General features: G+C 42.2%; 1 protein-coding gene across 1 annotated transcript; it reads left to right on the forward strand.

Annotated features, from left to right (window-relative positions):
* The first annotated feature begins 527 nt into the window (after positions 1–527).
* Positions 528–10,386, forward strand: bmp16 (bone morphogenetic protein 16). The gene is made up of 3 exons (XM_026298720.1): positions 528–1,047; positions 6,340–6,713; positions 7,827–10,386. The coding sequence occupies exons 2-3, from the start codon at positions 6,347–6,349 to the stop codon at positions 8,903–8,905; spliced, it is 1,446 nt and encodes a 481-aa protein (XP_026154505.1). The 5' UTR covers positions 528–1,047; positions 6,340–6,346; the 3' UTR covers positions 8,906–10,386.
* Positions 10,387–19,634: the final 9,248 nt, after the last annotated feature.

The raw sequence follows: 19,634 nt of genomic DNA on the forward strand, positions 1-19,634 counted from the left end.
TGGTGCCAGCCAAAAGCAGCAGGTGAGTTTGTTATAGAAGGAACTGTGGAAATTGATTAGTCTTCTTCTGCATGCTGACCTTAAGGTTATCTGAACCAGGTTGTATGATTGTACATCATGTGTGAATGTGTGTGTTTTGAGTGTTTTTGGTTTCGCTTTAGCGTGATTATGTGTGTACGAGAATGTCTGTGAGTCTTTGAACTCATGCTTGTTTGCATGTGTGTTTGTATGTGTGTATGAGAGAGGGAGAAGGAGGTAGGGAGAGAGACAGATAACAGCGTGTTAATGTACAGGGGCCGATCTCAGTGACATCACTATTTGGGTGGATCAGTAGCCAGGAAAGTCAATTAGAGTTAAACTGAGTTTACCAACTGGACACAAAAGCAAGAAAAAAAAAGTGCCTGTGGATGTGTGTGACTGTTTGAGAGAGAGAGAGAGAGAGAGAGAGTGAGTGAAAAACAAGAGACAGAGAGAGAGAGAGGAAAGGGGAGGAGATACAAAAGGGAGGAACAGAGTGGAGAGGAAAGGAGAGAGACATAGTAAGGAGGTTTTAGAAACAAGAGGGAGTTGTTGCCGATGATACAGGACAGACAGATAGACAGGCACAACTCTTTTTCCTCCTGCAGCTTCCATGCACAGCAGTGGTACCAGTGTGTTTTAAACAACCAGTGGTGGAAGTGCAGGCGACAGAGAAAGGGAGTTGCCTTCTAGCAGGGGTCAGGCAGGCAGGCAGTCAGAGGGGAAGCCGGTGGATGTTTTTAAGAGTTTGCTTATCTGACACTGACAACAGGATGAGAGGTTGAGCAAGGGAGCAGAAAGGGGAGAAAAACATGGAGCGAGCAGCGTTACCCACAGTCCATTTACATAGGAGACACAGGAGAGACCGGTTACCTTGAGAGAGGTGAAAAGATAGACAAGAGAGAAAAACAGGTAAATAGTTCACTTTGTTCATTCTGTCCAAAGGAGCAGGAGCGAGAGCCAAGGGATCGTAACACTGGAGCTCAAGGATAAACCATGGACTCTGCATACAGCCCGCAACACCTGGACGTGAGTACTACATCCCTACGCCTCTCATGCACACAAACACACACACACACACACACACACACACACACACACACACACACACACACACGCGTCTGTCTGTCAAGACACAGGCCACAGGAACTGCACTGCTGAACCCATTAGTCACTCTGGGGAAAATCGTGCACACGCGCGCGCACACACACACACACACACACACACACACTCTTAAACACACACACACTCATGCACATGCATACACTGCTGGCACACTGTGTTGCTCAATCAAATTCTTGTCCGGTAAGCAACTTGTTCAAGAATAATGTGCCCATTATGAGTTCAAAGAGCATAATGTAACTCACCACCACTGCAACATACACAGAATGAATTGGCCCTCAGTGTTAGCGCTCAGCAGCTTTAATGTGAAAAGCAGAGGTGTGTTTTTGTTCTGTATTTCACATTGGGTTAGCTGTCAGACACACAACAAGGGCAGTCTCTGCACTTTCAGTAGCCACGGGTTAGATATGTCAGTATTTCCACTGATGCTTTTGCAGTGTTCTGCCTCAGCGGGGCCTCCTGTTAACCACAATGCGCTTGTGGTTAACAGGAGGCCCCACTGAAACCTTCAGGAATCCTAGGCCAAGAAAAAAAGACGAGACACTGAGAACAAAATGAGGATGAAGGAGACGAGTTGTAAGTTGTACAAGCCAAGTTGGACATGGAGACCTGTTGATGCTCAGCACAAGATCACATTAATATGACTAATGCTTAAACACAGTGTTTCTGTGTGTTTGCAGATGTGATACCTGAGTCAAATAAAGTAGGGTGCAGTTATGTGGTGGAAACAGTAAAATTTTGGATTTCCTCCACTACTGAATGTCCACTAAACCACACCAGTGTGTGCGTGTGTGTGTCTATTTCCAGCCACTCTCTCACTCAGCTCTTCCATAGTTGTATCTTAGTGTGTGTCTTTGAGGACGTGCTAGCAGTCACTCTGACTGGCAGTGGGTATGTGTTTTAACCCTGTACCATTAGCGTGGACACATGTGTGTTTGCATGTGAGCAAAAGGACGTTTGGGTCATTAGCCAGCTAATTGGACCAGCTGCGATGAATTAGAGTGCTGTTCTAATAGAGTCCAATAAAACAAAAAAACACGCAGCAGCCTACCTGGAATATTGTTCTTAATGATTTCATCTGTTACGCCTCAGAAAGCAGAACCACAAATCCATTTGCAACTGTTTTTTTAATATTTTTCACCTCACCCCCATTATATACTACCTCCTCTGCTCATTCATTAATGACTAGTTAAGCATGGGGAATATGGTGCAGTCATAACCTCACAGTTAATTATACAGCCTATGGCGAGCATGCTCAGTTTATGTGTTAGGGCCTCAATGGGGAAAAAAGAGCAGCAGTGAATACAGCTACATCCTCAGAAGTGTTCTCAGGTGTGGATGTGTACACACATCTGGGCTCGTGAGGCACTCAGACATGACAGATTCTTTACTGAATATGCTCAGAGCGAGAAAATGAACCCAATGGCATGAATGCTGCGCATATCATGTTCTGAAAGAATGAGACGGCAGCTTAGAAAAATGAGAGCTGGAAAGGGGTGAGAGAAATCAGGGAGAGTGAGAGGAGGAATTTGGGAAAAGAAACACGGGAAGAACAACAGGAAGGGAAAGTTGAGGGACCAGGCGTAACATGAAGACAGCGGCGGTGGATAAATCAGCCGGCTGCAGTGACATTACGGCCCTCTGGCCCGGTAACAGTCCGCCGCACTCTTCCGCAAAAACACCATTCATTTAAGGCTTAGGGGGGAAAAAAGAAACATTAATGGGAGAGATGGAAAGGGACAGAGGTAGATAGGGAATAAAAAGGTGATGGAGAGAAACAGAAAAAACTGAACTGTTAAAAACTGTTAACAAGAAACAGCTACAGACCGAGAAGACGCTCAGAAAAACATACAACTGATGAATGAACCAAGAAAATGAAAAAAGAGTAAAGTGCTTTCATAATATGTGACAACATAAAGGATGAAGCTAAAGGACAAAGTTCAAGGAATGCTGAGAGGAAGGAAGACGGGGAAAGGGAGCAGGGTTTGAAATAAACAGATAAAAAGAGAAACAACAGGAGTTAGAAATGAACATCAGAGGTCAGAGGTTGTGATCAGCGAGTTTAAAAGGACTCCGGCGACGGCACTTGCCTGCCATGGTCATGCTACTGTCTGCTCAGCAGCTCAGGTCACATCTGACATCTGTAATAGGCTGAGCTGCATTCATTACCTCAGGGAAAACATGCACAAAGCACTGCTGTTGAACGACAAGCCCTCATCTCACCTCGCCCCTGATCCATTCATCATACACCCTCCTTCTTTATCACCCAGGAACATTTTATCAGTCCAGATTAATGCCAAGGAGGAAAAGAATAAAAAGAGTACAGGGAGGCAGGGACAGTCAGACATAAAAAAACAGAAACTGGGGGGGTGCAATCATAAAAATGTCAGCTTTTCTGACTAACTGGAATGAGTCGACATCAGGGTGAGTGACACCCTGATTCACATGACACTTAAAGGTGCTAAATCAGGTCTGAACCCTTTTTGTCTGGTTTAAATTAGATAGAACCAGTCAACACAGACACCCAGGGAGAAGAGAGATGCTGTATGTGTGTCAGTGTGATGCAGGGTGAGCCGGCCTTTCCTCGCAACCTCATTCAGTGTTTTTGTCTGGGTTTCTCTCTCTGGCACAAGCTGAGACACACCCAACTGTGGGATGACTGAAACTTTGAACCCCAGAGTCACCTGGGTGGTTTTGTAGGTGAGGAAAGTACAGGAGAGAGGTGGTGTTGTTGTTCTTAATCTGCTTTACAATCCTCCACAGTATATGGGAGAGGCCGTCCAGCAGAGTTTCTAATCTATAATTGTCCTCCGCTTCGTTGCCCCAGGTTAAACAGCTCTGGGTGGGGCTGCATAAGTTTAATGGATAGCTAGAAACAATCCCACGCTTGAAGGTGGCTTATTTTCCCAGGCCTGCCCTTTGAACCATGTACCATATGAGCAACACACATATACACAAGCACACAAGCTTAGCTATCTACACACCTTCACACCTGTGACCTCTTTTTAACTCCTTTTCTGACAGTGTGGTCAGATTAGGAGTCATTACAGTGTCATTATGTGTTCGCTCGACCATAAACACCTCTGTTATCTGGCTGTGGAGGACCTAATCGATCCTCTGTCCCTTAGCGGGATGAGATAAGGAAAAAGAGGAGATTTGTGAGAGCTCGGGCTCTTCCTCGAGTAAGTGAGAGAGAGAATTTCATTTAATTGCACTTAAAAAGATTATTTCTATTTTTATTTTATTATTGTATTTGTACACTTCAGTTCATTTGCAGTTCAGATTGTATTGTCCCTCCCTAAACAGGTTTTATTCCTTTGCTCTGACCTCAACCTCTTCCAGTCAAGGGGGCACTTGACTTGCTGGTTTGTAATTACTGGCTCAGTTATTTACACCTGCACTACAGAGGTGCAGGGTGTTAGCCAGGTCGCAGTCATAATTGTGTGACCCTTGTCTGTGGTCGTCTTCCCGCACTGAAAGGAAGATAAGCTGATGACTTCTTTTAAGTTAGTTTGAGGGGGGGGCTATAAGACTTTTGCTGTGGCCTCTGGGTTTGTTTGGTTTGAATCACTGATGCAGGCAAGGACAAAACATGAATTTAGCAGGTGAACATGCACAATCCACAAAAGTTGCAAACTGTAGTTTATTGGATTCGGCAGAGATTTCTGTTTGCATGGTCTTAAAACTACACGCACAGCTAAACTCTCCAAACGTCTTCAATATCAGACCCAAACACTAACTAAACTACTGTCCTTCTGCTCCTTTCTCTCTTTCCTGTCTTTTTTTTTTTTTTGGTTTTACAGTATATGCAATGATGTGTCAGACACCTGTGCCCACATTGGCATGTTTACTCCTAGCTTTTGAACATAATGTATTTTAATTGTATTTTTTATTTGAAATTTAACATCAACATATTGCATGTCCACGCACTCCCCAAAAAAGTATCACTGTATAGTTTTCATAGCAAATAAAACTATGACTTCCCAAAAGCTGCTCTTTTAACAGTATGTGTCAGTCTGTCCAAAGCAAGACAAGATGTCAGTTCTTTTGTCCACATTCCTATTGACAGCATGTCCACATTCTTCCAGAAGAGTAATCTTATCCTCCTGACCTGTAGAAGTCCAAAGTCAATAATTGTTGCAGTGTACCACTTTTAAACGCAGTTGATCCAAATCTAAAAAAAAAAAAGGGTCTTCCCACCACCACAATTCAAGCACTGACACTAGACTAAACTGGTAGGTGTTCATAAAAAAGGATCATCATCAAACAGCAGCTGCATCTGAATTATAAATGTAAATGTTTTCAATGATGTAAACCGTTTTAAGCCCATATTCTCAATTCTGATTGGTTAAAAAAAAAAAAAAACACCCAAGCTGTTGATCAGACACCCAACGTTAAACACTTTCATTTTAAGGGACCATAGCAGAAATTTGAGGGTCACTTTGATTAGGCCTTTCAGTGAGTATCTGTTTTTCACTCACTCACACAGGCAAAGCTACTGAATGCTGATCAGTGAACAGTGATTTGAAAAGGAAGAAAGAAGAAGAAATAACCTGTCATTTTGAAACTCCATTACATGTCACTAGAGTCCACAGCATTGTCATTCACACAGACACATATAAGATCACGTTACAGAATATAGACTGTTTATAGACTGTTTAATTACTCCTGGTTAGGTGTCCTAGGAGATATATTGGCCTGAGAGGTAAGGAGTTCACAAAAAATTAACAGTGAAAAAAAAAAAAAACAGCACTGTTTACTGCAGCCAGGAGTAACAAGCAAATAACTTCATATGGTTCTGTAGAAGTATAAGCTGTATATCTTGAGCAGATGCCACATGAAAGCTAAAGACTAATGAGAAACTAGCGTGTCCAGGAAGGTGAAGACAAAGGCATGATATACGGAGTCCAAAAACATCTTATAGGAACTATCTCTTTTGCAGATTTCTCAACCAATATTTCACTTTACATTGTGTCATTTTGTCACATGATTTATCTTTTTTCTGTATAAAACACAAAAAAATTCCATTCCAAGCAACTACATTTAAAGGGACAGAAAAGTGCAATCTGCTTTCATGTTTCTTGATGTTTGAATTAATGCTCTCCATTTTTGCCCACCCTTTCTTCAATTTACCATATCCTTTCTTTTTTTTTTCGCCACATACATCCCTTGATCTCTTGATCACCTCTCTTCCCCCAGATCCACCATGTTCCCTGCTAACCTCCTGCTCCTCATGGTCCTGCTGCTACCTCAAGCCTCGTCTGGTCGCCAGGGTGGAGACACCAGCGAGTTCGACCATGGCAGGGTGTTCCCCACTCCTTCCTCCTTGTCACACCCATCGGTTGGTTCCCGCCTGGAGCCCAACCTTGCTCAGACCATCCAGAATTTACTCCTGAGCCGGTTGGGCCTGCAATCACAGCCTGACCCTCGACCTGGAGTGCCGGTGCCCCATTACATTCTGGACCTTTACCGTTTCCACCAGCAGCAGTACCATCTAGTGGAGGATCCTTCATTTAACTTCCCCAGCCAGCACATTCAGCAAGCCAACACCGTACGCAGCTTCCACCACAGTGGTAAGCTCCCTGATCATGATGCTGTGTTGTCAAGAAGATATATTGGATAGAAAACTGCAATCAAAATATCTGAACCATAATTGTTTGTTTGGCCTTTGAACAGTTGTTTCAGGGAAGCTATTTGTGCATTCTGTTGAATTTTTTTATTAGCCATAGATGAAGATAATGAAAATACAGCAGTAGATGTTTAGTGTGACTCACCATTTAGCAATCTAAACAGCCAATAAGATTCATCTGTGTGCTCCAGATGATATACAAAGCATACTCACATAAAATATGTGTGAGAGCATGCTTATATATAAATATACTTTAGAAAACACTAGAAAACATCAGGGAACACACATTTTTTGGAGGGAGCAATCTGGACTCTGCTCTGCAGTTCTGATCCTGATCAGCAACCCTTGATTGTAAGTGCCCTGTTGCAACCAACTTCCACTGATTGCATTGCTACCAATTTTGGAATAACTCTTATCTCTCAATGATTTGTGGAGTATATGATTAAACCCAGCTGTGAATTATAATGATAAAGGTCTTAAAACTACATTTTGACATGATGCATGATGGTTTGAGTCCATAATGTGACAGACCTCCAAAGACACACTGACAAGAAAATGCAGTTCTGCCATAAATGCATTGCCTCTAATGAACTTATTTAAATGATTTATTATCAGCAACACTAATAAAGTAAGACTGGAAATTCCTGACCTATCTGCTCCAAACAGAGAAAGTAATCAGTCTTTAGAAGCAGAGAACACCTAAGCGCACCTGGAGTAACATTGTTTATCTCTAAACTTTAGGCCAGGTGCAGCTTTAACTACCTTAAATTTAAAGTACACAAACACCTCAGTCCAAGCATCTGGTTCAGTTCACTTTGTTACACTATGGCTTCAAGCAAAGTTTGGAAAAGCAGGAACTTACAGTATCAACATAAACTACCTCCCTTAGCTTTCTACCCTGGCAACTTATTTGCATGTTTCTCCTCTAGAAAGATCTAGCAAATAACTAATTTGTCTGATGTCAGCCAACATCTGTTTGAGTAAAATGCACATGTGGTCAGTTATAGCCTAAGTTAAACCTACTGTACCATCGTGTCTCTCTTCCACTTTCTGTTAGAGCCCCTTGGAGACAGTCCCATAGCAGTGGATCAGAAGAGGTTTCAAATCTCCTTTAATATCTCCTCCATCCCTCAAGATGAGAGGGTGGTCTCTGCTGAGCTTCGGGTCCTCCGCAGTAACAGAGCCTCCCTGGGCCCCGGGCCCCACAGGCTAAACCTATACCTCTCTGAGCACCATGAGGACCCTGAGCCCACGCTGCTGGAGACAAGGTTGCTCTCCACAGGTCTTCACAGTCATAAAGCAAGTGTTTTCTGGGAGGCTTTTAGCCTAAGTGCAAAACTCCTCCATGAGGTCCTTGATGGGACTGGTAACCTGGGTTTCCTCCTGGAGGTTAGACCTGAGAACAGCACTTCCTCCCTCCCTGACCATAGCCTCTCCCCTGCTGTAGGTGATGAGAAAGCCAAAGAACACAAAGAGGGACACCTGAGAGTATGCAGGTCAGTGGGGCAGGATGAGCACAGCTGGGCCCAGGAGAGACCCCTCTTGGTGACTTATAGTCATGACGGACGTGGAGAACCTTTGGTCAAACATGGCAGGAGGACCCCAAGTGGTGGCCAGAGGTTGCGAGGGAAAAAAGGGATAAAAGACAGGGCCAGAAACAGCAGCAGGGGTCACAATAGAGACCAAGCCTGGGGCAGGGACAAAAAGAAAACAGGGTATATGGTGCAGGGCTGGGGTGGCGATAAAGGTGGGGTAAGCTGGAGTGAACGTGGAAGGGTGAAACGAAATGGAGGTCGTGCTGCGAAACTGAAACGTCTTTCCCGTAATAGATGTCGCCGTCATCCTCTATATGTAGATTTTAAGGATGTGAACTGGGACAAGTGGATCATTGCGCCCAGTGGCTACGATGCCTTCTTCTGCCTGGGAGAGTGTCGCTTTCCTTTGGCCGACCACATGAACTCCTCTAGCCACGCCATGGTGCAAACTCTGGTAAACTCTGTGAATGGAGCAGTGCCTCGGGCCTGCTGCGTCCCCACCTCCCTCAGCCCCATCGCCCTGCTCTACCTGGACCCTCAAGACCGAGTGGTGCTGAAGAATTACCAGGACATGGTGGTGGAGGGCTGTGGCTGCCGGTAGTGGGCTGAAAAGCTCCCCCAGAGAAAGGCAGACATGGATGAAGGAGCACTGAGGGAATGGGGGGAAAAACAGAAGCATGAAAAGTCGGACGGTGGGAAGAGGAGACTGTAGAAGCCAGCTAACTGCAAACAGGCACTGAGACTGTAGAAACAAGTCAAGCAACATCAGGAAGCTGAGGAGATAAGGAGATAACTTCAGAATTATCAGGAGCAAGAAAAGTGTCAGACATGGAAAGAGAAAGACAAGGAATGAGAGAAACAGATATAATCTACCACACAACTGGATAAATGATTATATAATAAGGCAGGGGGAAATGTCCATGCAGAAAAATGGTTAACGCAATTAAACTGCCAGGAACATACTTTTCACTTTTTCCCATTTACCAGTGATGCAGCTGTGTGCACCATCAACTCACAGGCTACCTTTTCTCTCATGCTATATTGCAGTGTTGTACCATCTATCTCACACACGTAACTGTCTGACAGACGCATGTTTTTAGCTGTTGTGGAGGGCAATGGTAAACACTGAGTCGTGGGCATGCATTTTAAGCTCTGGAGCAGATTTTATACAACTCTGCACCTTTGTTGATGGACTCAACAGCAGTAGCAATATGATGATGGCACCAGCAAGGCATCTAAACTTAGTTTGACAGTGTGTCAGTGTTGTTTGAACCAAGAAGTAGGATGCATCTGTTTTTATGAACATCAATATACTGGTTAAGACTGTCCCTTACAAGCACCCCTGCGTCACAAGCTATTTAAAACCACAACAATTATGCTGAGAAACTAGTATGCTATTGTTTGAATGTAATACTATCACTATTATTTAAAAAAAAAAGAGAGTTTTTGTACATTTGTTTTGCAGACGTGAAGAAAATGCAAGTGATGGTCGTCTTGTGATTATACGTAATTCCACTGAATGGCAATTCTAACTTAAAAAGACACGTTATATATTTAAATATCAGCAATATGGTGTATTTAATCTTGGAAATATTTAAGATAACTGCACTCAACAGGGCATACAGCGAACTGAAAGCCTGCCGTCCACATGAAATAAGTTATGGTAGCTTTACGTCCGTGCAAATGTTCAGTGTCTTGACTTAGCGGTCTGTGTTACTTCACCTTCCCACCTCGTCCTTCCACACATTTTGGTGTTGAACACTCGATAGCAGACGTAAGCGGTGTTGCCTTTAAAAAGCTCGACTAACAAATGAAAAGCTCGATGTGTTGTAGCTAGTGAGGTGTGTAACAACAGGTGTCTTTGCTAGATGTGTCTGCATGTGTCCAGAAAAAAAAAAAAAAAAAAAAAAAAAGGAAGGTGATTTTAAACCTGGGACTTTAGTGCCTTTCAAACACGGGCTTTAAAAGTGTTCTCTGCTGAGCGTAGTCATTGTTTTTCAATGTTGCCTTTTTCTCTGCAAACGGAAACATCAGCTTGTAAAATGTTTGACAATATACCTCTAATAAACAAAGTAAACAGCACTTTTTATTGTCATGTGACTTTTTCTTTACATTTACTATACTTGGGGGGTTGGGGGGGGGCATTTAAATTTTTTCTTCAGTCTACAGTGGCCTGTTGCCATGTTCAGGAAGAAAAAGGGAATCCAGAAGTCCCACAGCGAGCGCAGTTCTAAACAGATTTGTGTATATTATAGTGTAGCTAAGGAAATGGCAGTGGGTTTAAGAGTGAGGTTTAAATACAAGAGGAAATGTCTTCTTTCAACCACATACCACACAAAACCAGTGAAACACAGCATTATTTCACAAAGTCCACAAAGAAAAACAACTCACTGGTCCCAGATATCATGAAGGCAGAAAGAGAAAGAACAACGATATAATTAAGGAAATGATAATAAAGGAATAAACTGGACCAACTTAACAGGTCTCTAAAAGCACTAATTCTTTTGTTTATGTTGTACCAACACACAGACAGGTACACACTCCACCGGGCGCCTTTAATATTGTCTGTTTATATCAGTGTACAAGTGTAGAACTAACTCAGAGCTGGCCTGATAGTGTGTGGAGTGGCATAAAAGAAACATTCACCACACACAACCATTTCACCTTGGCTCTGTGGTTTGAGGAATGGGAGAACTGTTTCTTGACCATAACACTAAGGCAACAATCTGCTATATATATATATATATATATATATATATATAAACTTTCTATTCTCAGTTATTCTTTTTGCCTCATTACAGATTTTATTACATAGGTGTCATTTTTGGCAGGAAAAGTAAATGAAACAAAGTTAAAATAATCTTGATCCAAGGACTTCTGGTTACAGTAGTCTTCAGTATCCAAACATGCAGGTGCACTGAGCTTCATAAGCACAAAACCCTCTGTCTGGGAAACATTAAGATCTCCATTCCCAGCATTCAATCGTAACACATAATAGATGAACACAATATTAACCTTTACTCTGAAACTGTCGTTGGCTGCTGTGAATGCTGAAATGCCACTGGATGTGAATCCTGGAGGTCAGTATATTTTAAGTCTGCCTGCAAATTATGGAAAAAGAAAAATCATGTAGTGCACAGCATTATGCCTGGGAAAGTCCTAACACTCTCTCCACTGACAGTAATGGAGTTGCTCTGCACAGTGTTACACATGCACATTTAATGTGAAACAACCGACTGCTCTGCTGTTAGAAGAAACTGCCCAGAACCAGCTGCGTACAGCTGGAATTCTCCAAACTTCCTTTCCCCTGCATATTTCACCTCTGATCGCCAGGCAGGAGTGGGCGTGTGTGGTTAGATGTGTGTGTGTGTGTGTGTGTGTGTGTGCGTGTGCGTGCCTGCTCACACTGTGTGGACTTCCTCCTGGTCCCCACAATGACTTTTATTAAAGTTTACAGAGGCAACTTGGTCTAAAGTTAGAGTTAGGGTTATGGTTACGTTTAGGGTAAGTCTACAGGAAATGAATGTAAGTCAATGAAAAGGAATGAAAACAAATATGTATATGTGGGAGAGGGTGTGTAAAAGAGGCAGATAAAGATGTGCTATAAGATATCATGTGCACAGATGAAATGTGCCTGAGATTCTGTAGAAAACACTTTGGGTTAGTGTCAGTATCTTTCATCCCCGGCCCTGTAACATGTCGCAGTTCACTTAAGTGTAGAGTGATAACCTTCTGACCCTTTTTCCTCCATCACCCCTGCTCATTCTTTCATCTGGAACCTGATGCTTATTCTTTTATCTACTCTACGTCTCTCGTCCTTTAGCATTGACTTTGTAAATGACAGATTATTCAAACTTTCTTACACAGATTTTGTTTGCAAACATTTTCCTCTTTCAACCTAATAAACAGGCTCCGTCTATTCCCTGGTGCTAGATTGGAAACTATTGTTAAACATTCCATTTGTCTTTCTGGGTGATGTATTGAAAAGCCATGGTCTATTAGTTTATACACATAAACATATGATGTGCTACTGATTGGTCTAATAAAAAAGATCTCACTGTTCTGGATAAATGCTACTTTGCTGCAATATGGGTATCATATTTGTTTGGGGGGTGTCTAAAGCCTGTTGAACTGTCTCTGGCTTGTGTTCTTGCCTTGTTTTGTGATATTATTACTAGAGAATTTATGGCTAAAACAATAAAAAGTAAGACCCAGTGGTTGTATGAAACCAGGATATCCCGCTAATGCTCAAGACGTCTGCACTGTTTTTATTTGACAGAACGGTGTGGCCTTAAAAATACATTAAATATGGAGTTGTAATAGTCACAGTATAAATATATTCGAGCTGTAACTAGATACTGTTATACAGTGTGGATTGGGTAAAAGTTTATATGGGAGATTAAGCGGTATGGGATGCTTGCTACATGTTTGTTTACATTTTATATACAATATCACAAACAGAGCTCTTGTTTTATTTAAAGAAGTGGTTTCCATCAGTGTGTAGTACATTATGCAGTGGAACAGAGGCACAGCCAGCTCATCCCAACTTGACCTCTGCCTTCCTCAAGGCTGTTCACTGCTTCTCCCATGTTTGTGTCTTTCAAACACGTTTTCTCTCTCTTTCCTCTCGCAGGTGCTCTGGTTGAAATTTCTTAAGAGTGAGGTTGTGAATCACAAAGACGGGATATCACCAGGTCTGCAGTGTTGGTAGCAGCAGCCTTGAACTGTTTAGGCTGATATATACTAAACGCTCAGCTGTAGTAAATTCACAGTTGTGATTGCACCACCAAAATTGTTAAATCCAAATTGGAACTCATGTAAGATGGATGTTAGAAGTTCAGTTTTCTAAAAAGCATAATCTTTAAGCTTTTGTGCCTTGATGGCTCTGCAATTAAAGGTGATTTGTCAAAATGCACTTTAGGAGTTGAGACAGGAGTAATTCATGTCTCACCCTGTTTTCATGCCCCGTGGCTTTTACCTTTCACATTTTATGAAAGAACCACCTATACTTTTAATATAGTTGTGAAACCTGTGTTCAAGGCATGTCAACCAGAAGAGTTTGATGCCCATTAAAAACGTTGTTTATGGGGAAAAAAATCAATAGAAAAGAAACATCCAAAATAGTTTTGGACACTTTGCAATACTTTTGTGATTTGGAGCTATACAAATAAACTGAATTATTATTTAGCTAAGCATATCATTACATTTTACATAGATTTGCCTTTAACTTAATACTGTTATTCAGCTGGATTTTGTTCTAATCTTTTTATTTGTAATGCTTTGTACTTGGGCATCCTTGAACGTCAACATTTTTAATTATTATATTATAGAATTATTATTATTATAAAATAATTTAATTGTAATTATCATCATTCCTCTTGTCTATCTCATGTTGTTTTTCTGAACATAATCTCAGACTTCCTGGATTCTGCTCTTCCAAACTGTCAAACTGCACTCTCAGAAACAGTGTTGTAGTTGAACTTTGGCATATTTCCTAGGCATTTAATATTCTGTATAGCTGTTCCATGTCAGGCATGTCATATAAGAATGACAGGCGTTGGACTGCCTTGTGTGTCTGTGATGGACAGAGTTCCAGGGACTGGTATGCCACTTTTCTACCACCCACTCTGACAGAGCCTAGCTACAGACCGAGGCTGCTTTGTTTGTCCCCCGTGACTGTTCCACACCTGCCTGGTCCATGGAAACTACAGTACTCCCACCTCCCTGTGAGGCTGTTGGACTTAATGCCAGGTCAACTGTGCAGCCCACCCACTGTATATATAAAACATTCAACAAAATTAAATGTGAAGGGAGTACTACCTGTAATAGAGTCAAATAATACTTGCCAGACAACATATTGATTCAAAATGGCTTAGAAATTTGGAAATACCTTTGGCTATTCGGCTTTACCGCAAATCACAAATGTTCTCTTTTGTTTCAAAATCATTTCCATATATTCCTGAGAGAACATCCGGGCTATTTGTGATAAAAGTGTGGTTTTGGCAAAGACACACAGCTACAAACATTATGTGGTGGCTGCAGGTTTTTTTATTTTTTAAATCATAAATAAAAGGTAAGATGTCAGAGACACAGCAGCAGCAGAACCAGGGCATCATTTACACTGCCATGGTCACAGACCCTTAGTGACTGCAAAAGATTACCTTGTGGACATCAGCAATAGTTTTCAATCATGCTAACCCCTTAAGTACACTAAATTGCAGTTTGATACATATAGTGTGTCACACAATAAAATGATAGTGTCCCAAATCGCTGTAGCAGATGTGGATGTATCTACCAGTTGTGCTGCTGCTGAGTTGGGGGTTTCAGCCTGGAACACACAAAACAGATAGCGAGGGGTTTGGGTTTCGTCTCTGAGCTTCAAAGACAAACTAATGCAATAAGTAAAAACTGAACCTCTGGGTCACAGAGTGAGGCAGGTGCAGCATGTCAAAACGCTGGGCGGGTCGGCCGGAAGCACCGTGTCACGGGATCGAACGCTGACCCCTGAAGGATGACAGGGCTGTTGGTCTGTGGATATGTCTCCCTTTCTCCAACTCTATGTGCATGTGTGTTTGATGTAGCAGTCCAGAGGTTGCATAAGGACCAGCTGTTGTCCCAAATTTATCCTTGTCAGTCGTTGTTGACAGAAAACGTATGCAAGCACCAGATAACATTTTAATCAAAAGGGAAACGAGTCAGGATCCTCTTATCTCCCTCTTCCCTTCTCTCATTCCCTTACAGGATGAAAAATTATGTTTTTACAGGTGTTTCACAATGTGGATACTGTTCCTGCTTGAATGGAAATTGCATTCATTTCTTCCCCTCATTTCTCCTGTTCCTACCTTCTCACTGCCGCACCAGGGATTCTTAACTTCAGTTTTAATTAGACAAATGCTGATGATGGAGGCAGAGATTTGGACTCTGTGGGATCCCTACCTCTTAAGACTCTCCCTGTACAGCCAACATGAAAGATTATTTCCAGGTCATTACACCGTGGATATTATTTTCATATTTGGGTGATCATTTATAGCGCGCTTGTCAAAAAGTACTCACTGAGATCTGGAGGCACAACAATACCACGATACAACCAAGCCTGAGAAGAGGATAAGAGAGGTCAGATTAGCAGAAGGGTGAGTGTACCTGAAATGTTGGTGATTGGCCATAACTGGTCATTTTGACATCTTTTACAAAGCAAACACTTTAACTGTAACTCATGTAAACAGTGCCCTGTGCATTTCTCAGTTGCCCCATTAGGCTTCTTTTTAACAACCGAGCTCAGTGTTGTAACCTGGTGCATGCAATATTAATGGTACGGATTGAAATAAAATTGCAAAATTAAACATTTATGTTGTAACAATTTTGAATTATCCTTTTATTTCTGTGGCTCAACTGGTGAACCCCCTCAAATTCAAAATCATTCAGATAACAGGGCTCAGACCAGCATGGTAACAGCAGCATAAACACATCCATCACTGTTGCTTATTGGCTGATGAACAGACAAGAAACAAACAGAGAGCAGGGGACAGATGACTGAAACAGAAACTGTCGCACAGCCTGTGAAGAAAAGGAGAGAGAACTTTAAGGAGGAGGAATCGAGTGATGAAGGAAGAGAGGGATGGCGAGGGGAAAAAGAGGGGAGCTGGTGGACAGCTGTTGGTCTGTTTACTTTGAGTATATCGCTCTTCTCCAGATGTTTAGCAGCACACAGGAAAAGGGAGAGAGAGAAGGGCAGGGGTGAAGGAGCGACAGAAGGATGTGAATGATTGGAGCTTCGGTGGCGGTTGCCAGGTTGGACTCATCATAGCGTGTTTTATGACTTGCACATCCAAAGCATTACGTGGTCAGCAATGAGGAGTCATTGGTAGAAATGCCCTGTCATGAGTAAACACAGAAGACAAACACCAGGCTCAACAAAGGGAACTCCAGCTATACTCTGAACAGTTAAGAGAAATATATAGAAAGAGAAAAACAGAGCTTGGATCTGATTTGTCAACCTAAATAACAACTCATGTCATCATGCAGTAAAAATGATTTAGTACTTTATTTGTTCTCACACTAAATGTAATGTACCTCTAATCTCTGGCTACAGTTCCAGGTTTTGTGACCTGGGAGATTTTTCTGGCAGTGGCCTCTTTGTTTCTCGTCTAGCGTGCGAGGAAGGCTTAAAACCACAGGATTTTGGTTTGCTGTTAAAATCCGTGGAGTAAGATTAATTCCTGTGCAAGTACATCCGCTGAATCTGAGGGAGCTGTCAGTGTATTTCAATGTAGCCACTGTCTGCAACCAATTCTACATCCTACTCGGCAATAACAGAAAGGAAGGCAGAAAAACTCAAAAGGAAAAATCAAGGAAGCGAGTGACAAGAAGAGCAAACAAGTGCAAATGCGGAGCTGTGGCCCACAATGTATGGTTTCACTAACATGATCAGTCTAATCCCCCTTCATCCTGTGTAAGTGCCACATAAACACTTATGCAGTACATTTTTTGGAAAACCTTCAATAACGGGCAAAGTCCATGACCCAATAAGGTGTCAGAGTATAAAAAAGGAAGGTCATTGAACTTGATGAATGATCACCATGGGCAGCTTCATGTAAGGTTATGTTTCATTACTACTTCTCAGTTCCAGACTCCTTCATTGCAATTGCACACGTCTGGGTCTGAAAACAGGGCCGATAACAGGCGCATGAATAACTAAGGCTGATCACTGAGCAGCAGCAGTACATGATGCTCCTGAGATGCATTAACGCAGGCCCCAGCCTTTCCAACTTCCCTCCAAAAAAAGTAAAAGGAGGAAAAGGAAAAAAAAAATGAGACAGGGAGAGGGAAAGAAAAAGAGAGAGGAGGGGGAAGGCCTGGCATAAAGATTAGATTAGCACTTTAAAACATCTGTGAACTCGTCCGGCCCAAGCTACCGCTTCCCCACAGATTTGGGCCTGATCTCACATTTTCTTTCCTCCAACCCCCCCTCCCTTCTCTTCACCTCTCCTTCCTCCACCCTCGTCCCGCTTTTTGGGGTTTGTCTGATCTGTTTATTCTCTCAGTGGCAGTAGTTTAATAGTAAAACCTGTGTTTTATCTTTTTTATTTTTATTAACAAATCCCCTGAAGTGAAACCAATGAACAATGATTTTAGCCGCCTGAGAACTAGTGTCTGCTGATTCGCTCATGATTCTGTTCTGCTGAACTCCACTGCAGTGCAATCTGAATTACTGTACTGCATTACACAGAGACGTGTTTCAGTTATTCAACCTTCCCTCAATGATATAAATGGAATGGGCAAAATAATAGAAAAATAAACCAGCTGCGATATTAAAACCACTGCAGTGATTATCTTGTTACAATGGCACTTGTCAAGGAGATGTGGTAGGCAGCAAGTGAATATTCAAATCTTAAAGCCAAAGCAAATGGGCAAACATAAAAATCTGTGCGACCAGCAGAGCATCCCCAAAACGACAGGTCTTTCCAGTGTACAGTGGTCAGTCCCTACCATAAAGTGGTCTAAGGAAGGCCAACTGGAAACAGGGTGATGTGTGCCCAAGGCTCAGTGATGCATGTGGGCAGCAAAGATTCGTTCATCCGGTCCTACAGACGAGCTATTATGGCACAAACTACTGAAAACCAAATGTTATGACAGACAGGTGTCTGAACGCAGAGTGTGGAGCAGTGTATGGGGCGGTCAGAGTGCCTGTGCTGACCGCTGGACCATGGAGACATGGAAGAAAGTGGCCTGGTCTGATGAATCATACTTTCTTTTACATCAAGTGGACAGCTGAGTGCGTGTCGGGAAGAGATGGGATGTGCCAGAAAAAAAAAAAAATCCATCCATTTACAGTCTCAAGTTGAAGCCATGAAGCAGTTATATTATTTCAGCTACAGTATATAATATTACTAAGATGACTGTCTTCTATTGATGTCTTCCATTTTAAATTACAACCTTTATTTATTCAAATAAAAAAAAATGTTAAGATAAATACCTTGAACAACAGTGGGATTCAGTCCAACTCATGATTAGAGCCTAATGATGAAAAATCCATATGTCATAAGTGCTACAAAGCTTCAACGGTTCCAGTTTTTATGACTTTATAGTGTGTCACATTAAACATCTTCTTCAAGACCTAGTATCCATGCAAACTAAGGTATGGGACGACGACGTACCTTCGCACTCTGTTTATGCACAATTGGCCTGGTTTGGAGGAAAATGGTTTCCTCCACATTCCCCTTTAGCCACAAGTTTGTTTCCAGCAGCACTAGCTGTAACTCCAAAAGGAGGAAGGGTGGGAACAGTATGAAGACAAAGCGATGGAAAGACTGATATACAGTACACCCTCTAATCTCCACTGGTGGGCTGGTGGAGACTCAATTATTCTGTCTGAAAATGCAACGATGAGCTGAGACTCCCGAGAGACCGCAGGAATGCAAATCTGAAACCACAAATTTGTACGGAACATATTCTTAAATGAACTGCGTAATAACTCAAATAAGCTTTGCTGGCACGCCCAAAAACTTTTTCAAATCTAAACTGTCCCTCTGAAACCGTTTGTAGTGATGGCCAGCATTTGGAATCTCTGTGTGTGGTATAATCAAACGAAAGAAGCCACAGCTGAATTGCAGGATTTTTGCATTAGAATATCTGAACATGAAGGGCCTAATATTTGGTACATACTGTGAAAGATTTGAGGGATGTCTTTATTAAGGCACTACCAGTCTCTGCCTCCATCGACAACTACCTTCTTTAATAATTAAGCCCGGCTGTCTTTATTAATTGATCAGTAGCATTGGTCGGTTTTTAGGTGCCTGAGTAAAAAATGAAATTACTATGACAGTTGGTCATGGAGAAGTGGACAGGAAAAGGGAGACAGACAGACAGAGGGGGGAAGACCTGCAACACGTCAGCAGTCAGACTTGAACTGCCATGTTTATTAGCATGGACTGCTTGCAGGAACCATTCAGCTTTTGGACCCCAGCCCCAACAACAAATTTTTCACTCTGTGCCCCTTTAAGAGGTTAATCCAGCCAAAACGAACCAGCCACATCTGAACTTCCAAGTATGAAAGCCCAAACTCTGTATTGGGATTTAAACATCTGGCAAAGACTCACTGATCAAAAAATTAAAAGCATATGTCTGTCTGCCTCAGTCTGACACCAAGGAGCTACTGGTTAAAAATGAAGACTTTCAACTTTAATCATCAAAAGAAAATCAATTATTATTGTAAAGGTACAGGTGATTTTTGACAGAACCTAATAGCTTTGTTTGTGTTGAACCACTAACTAAGGGGGGCAGGACTAAACCAGGTACAACAAGCTCTTTGTGACTGCGCGCTCTAAAAATAA

Source organism: Mastacembelus armatus, chromosome 13, assembly GCF_900324485.2.
Source record: "Mastacembelus armatus chromosome 13, fMasArm1.2, whole genome shotgun sequence".
Taxonomy (NCBI): Eukaryota; Metazoa; Chordata; class Actinopteri; order Synbranchiformes; family Mastacembelidae; genus Mastacembelus; species Mastacembelus armatus.

Excerpts from the sequence above, each read along its gene's own strand:
- bmp16 (XM_026298720.1), top strand. The coding sequence starts at position 6,347 with ATGTTCCCTGCTAACCTCCTGCTCCTCATGGTCCTGCTGCTACCTCAA. Across the intron at positions 6,714-7,826 it reads ACGCAGCTTCCACCACAGTG|AGCCCCTTGGAGACAGTCCC; the intron begins GTAAGCTCCCTG and ends ACTTTCTGTTAG.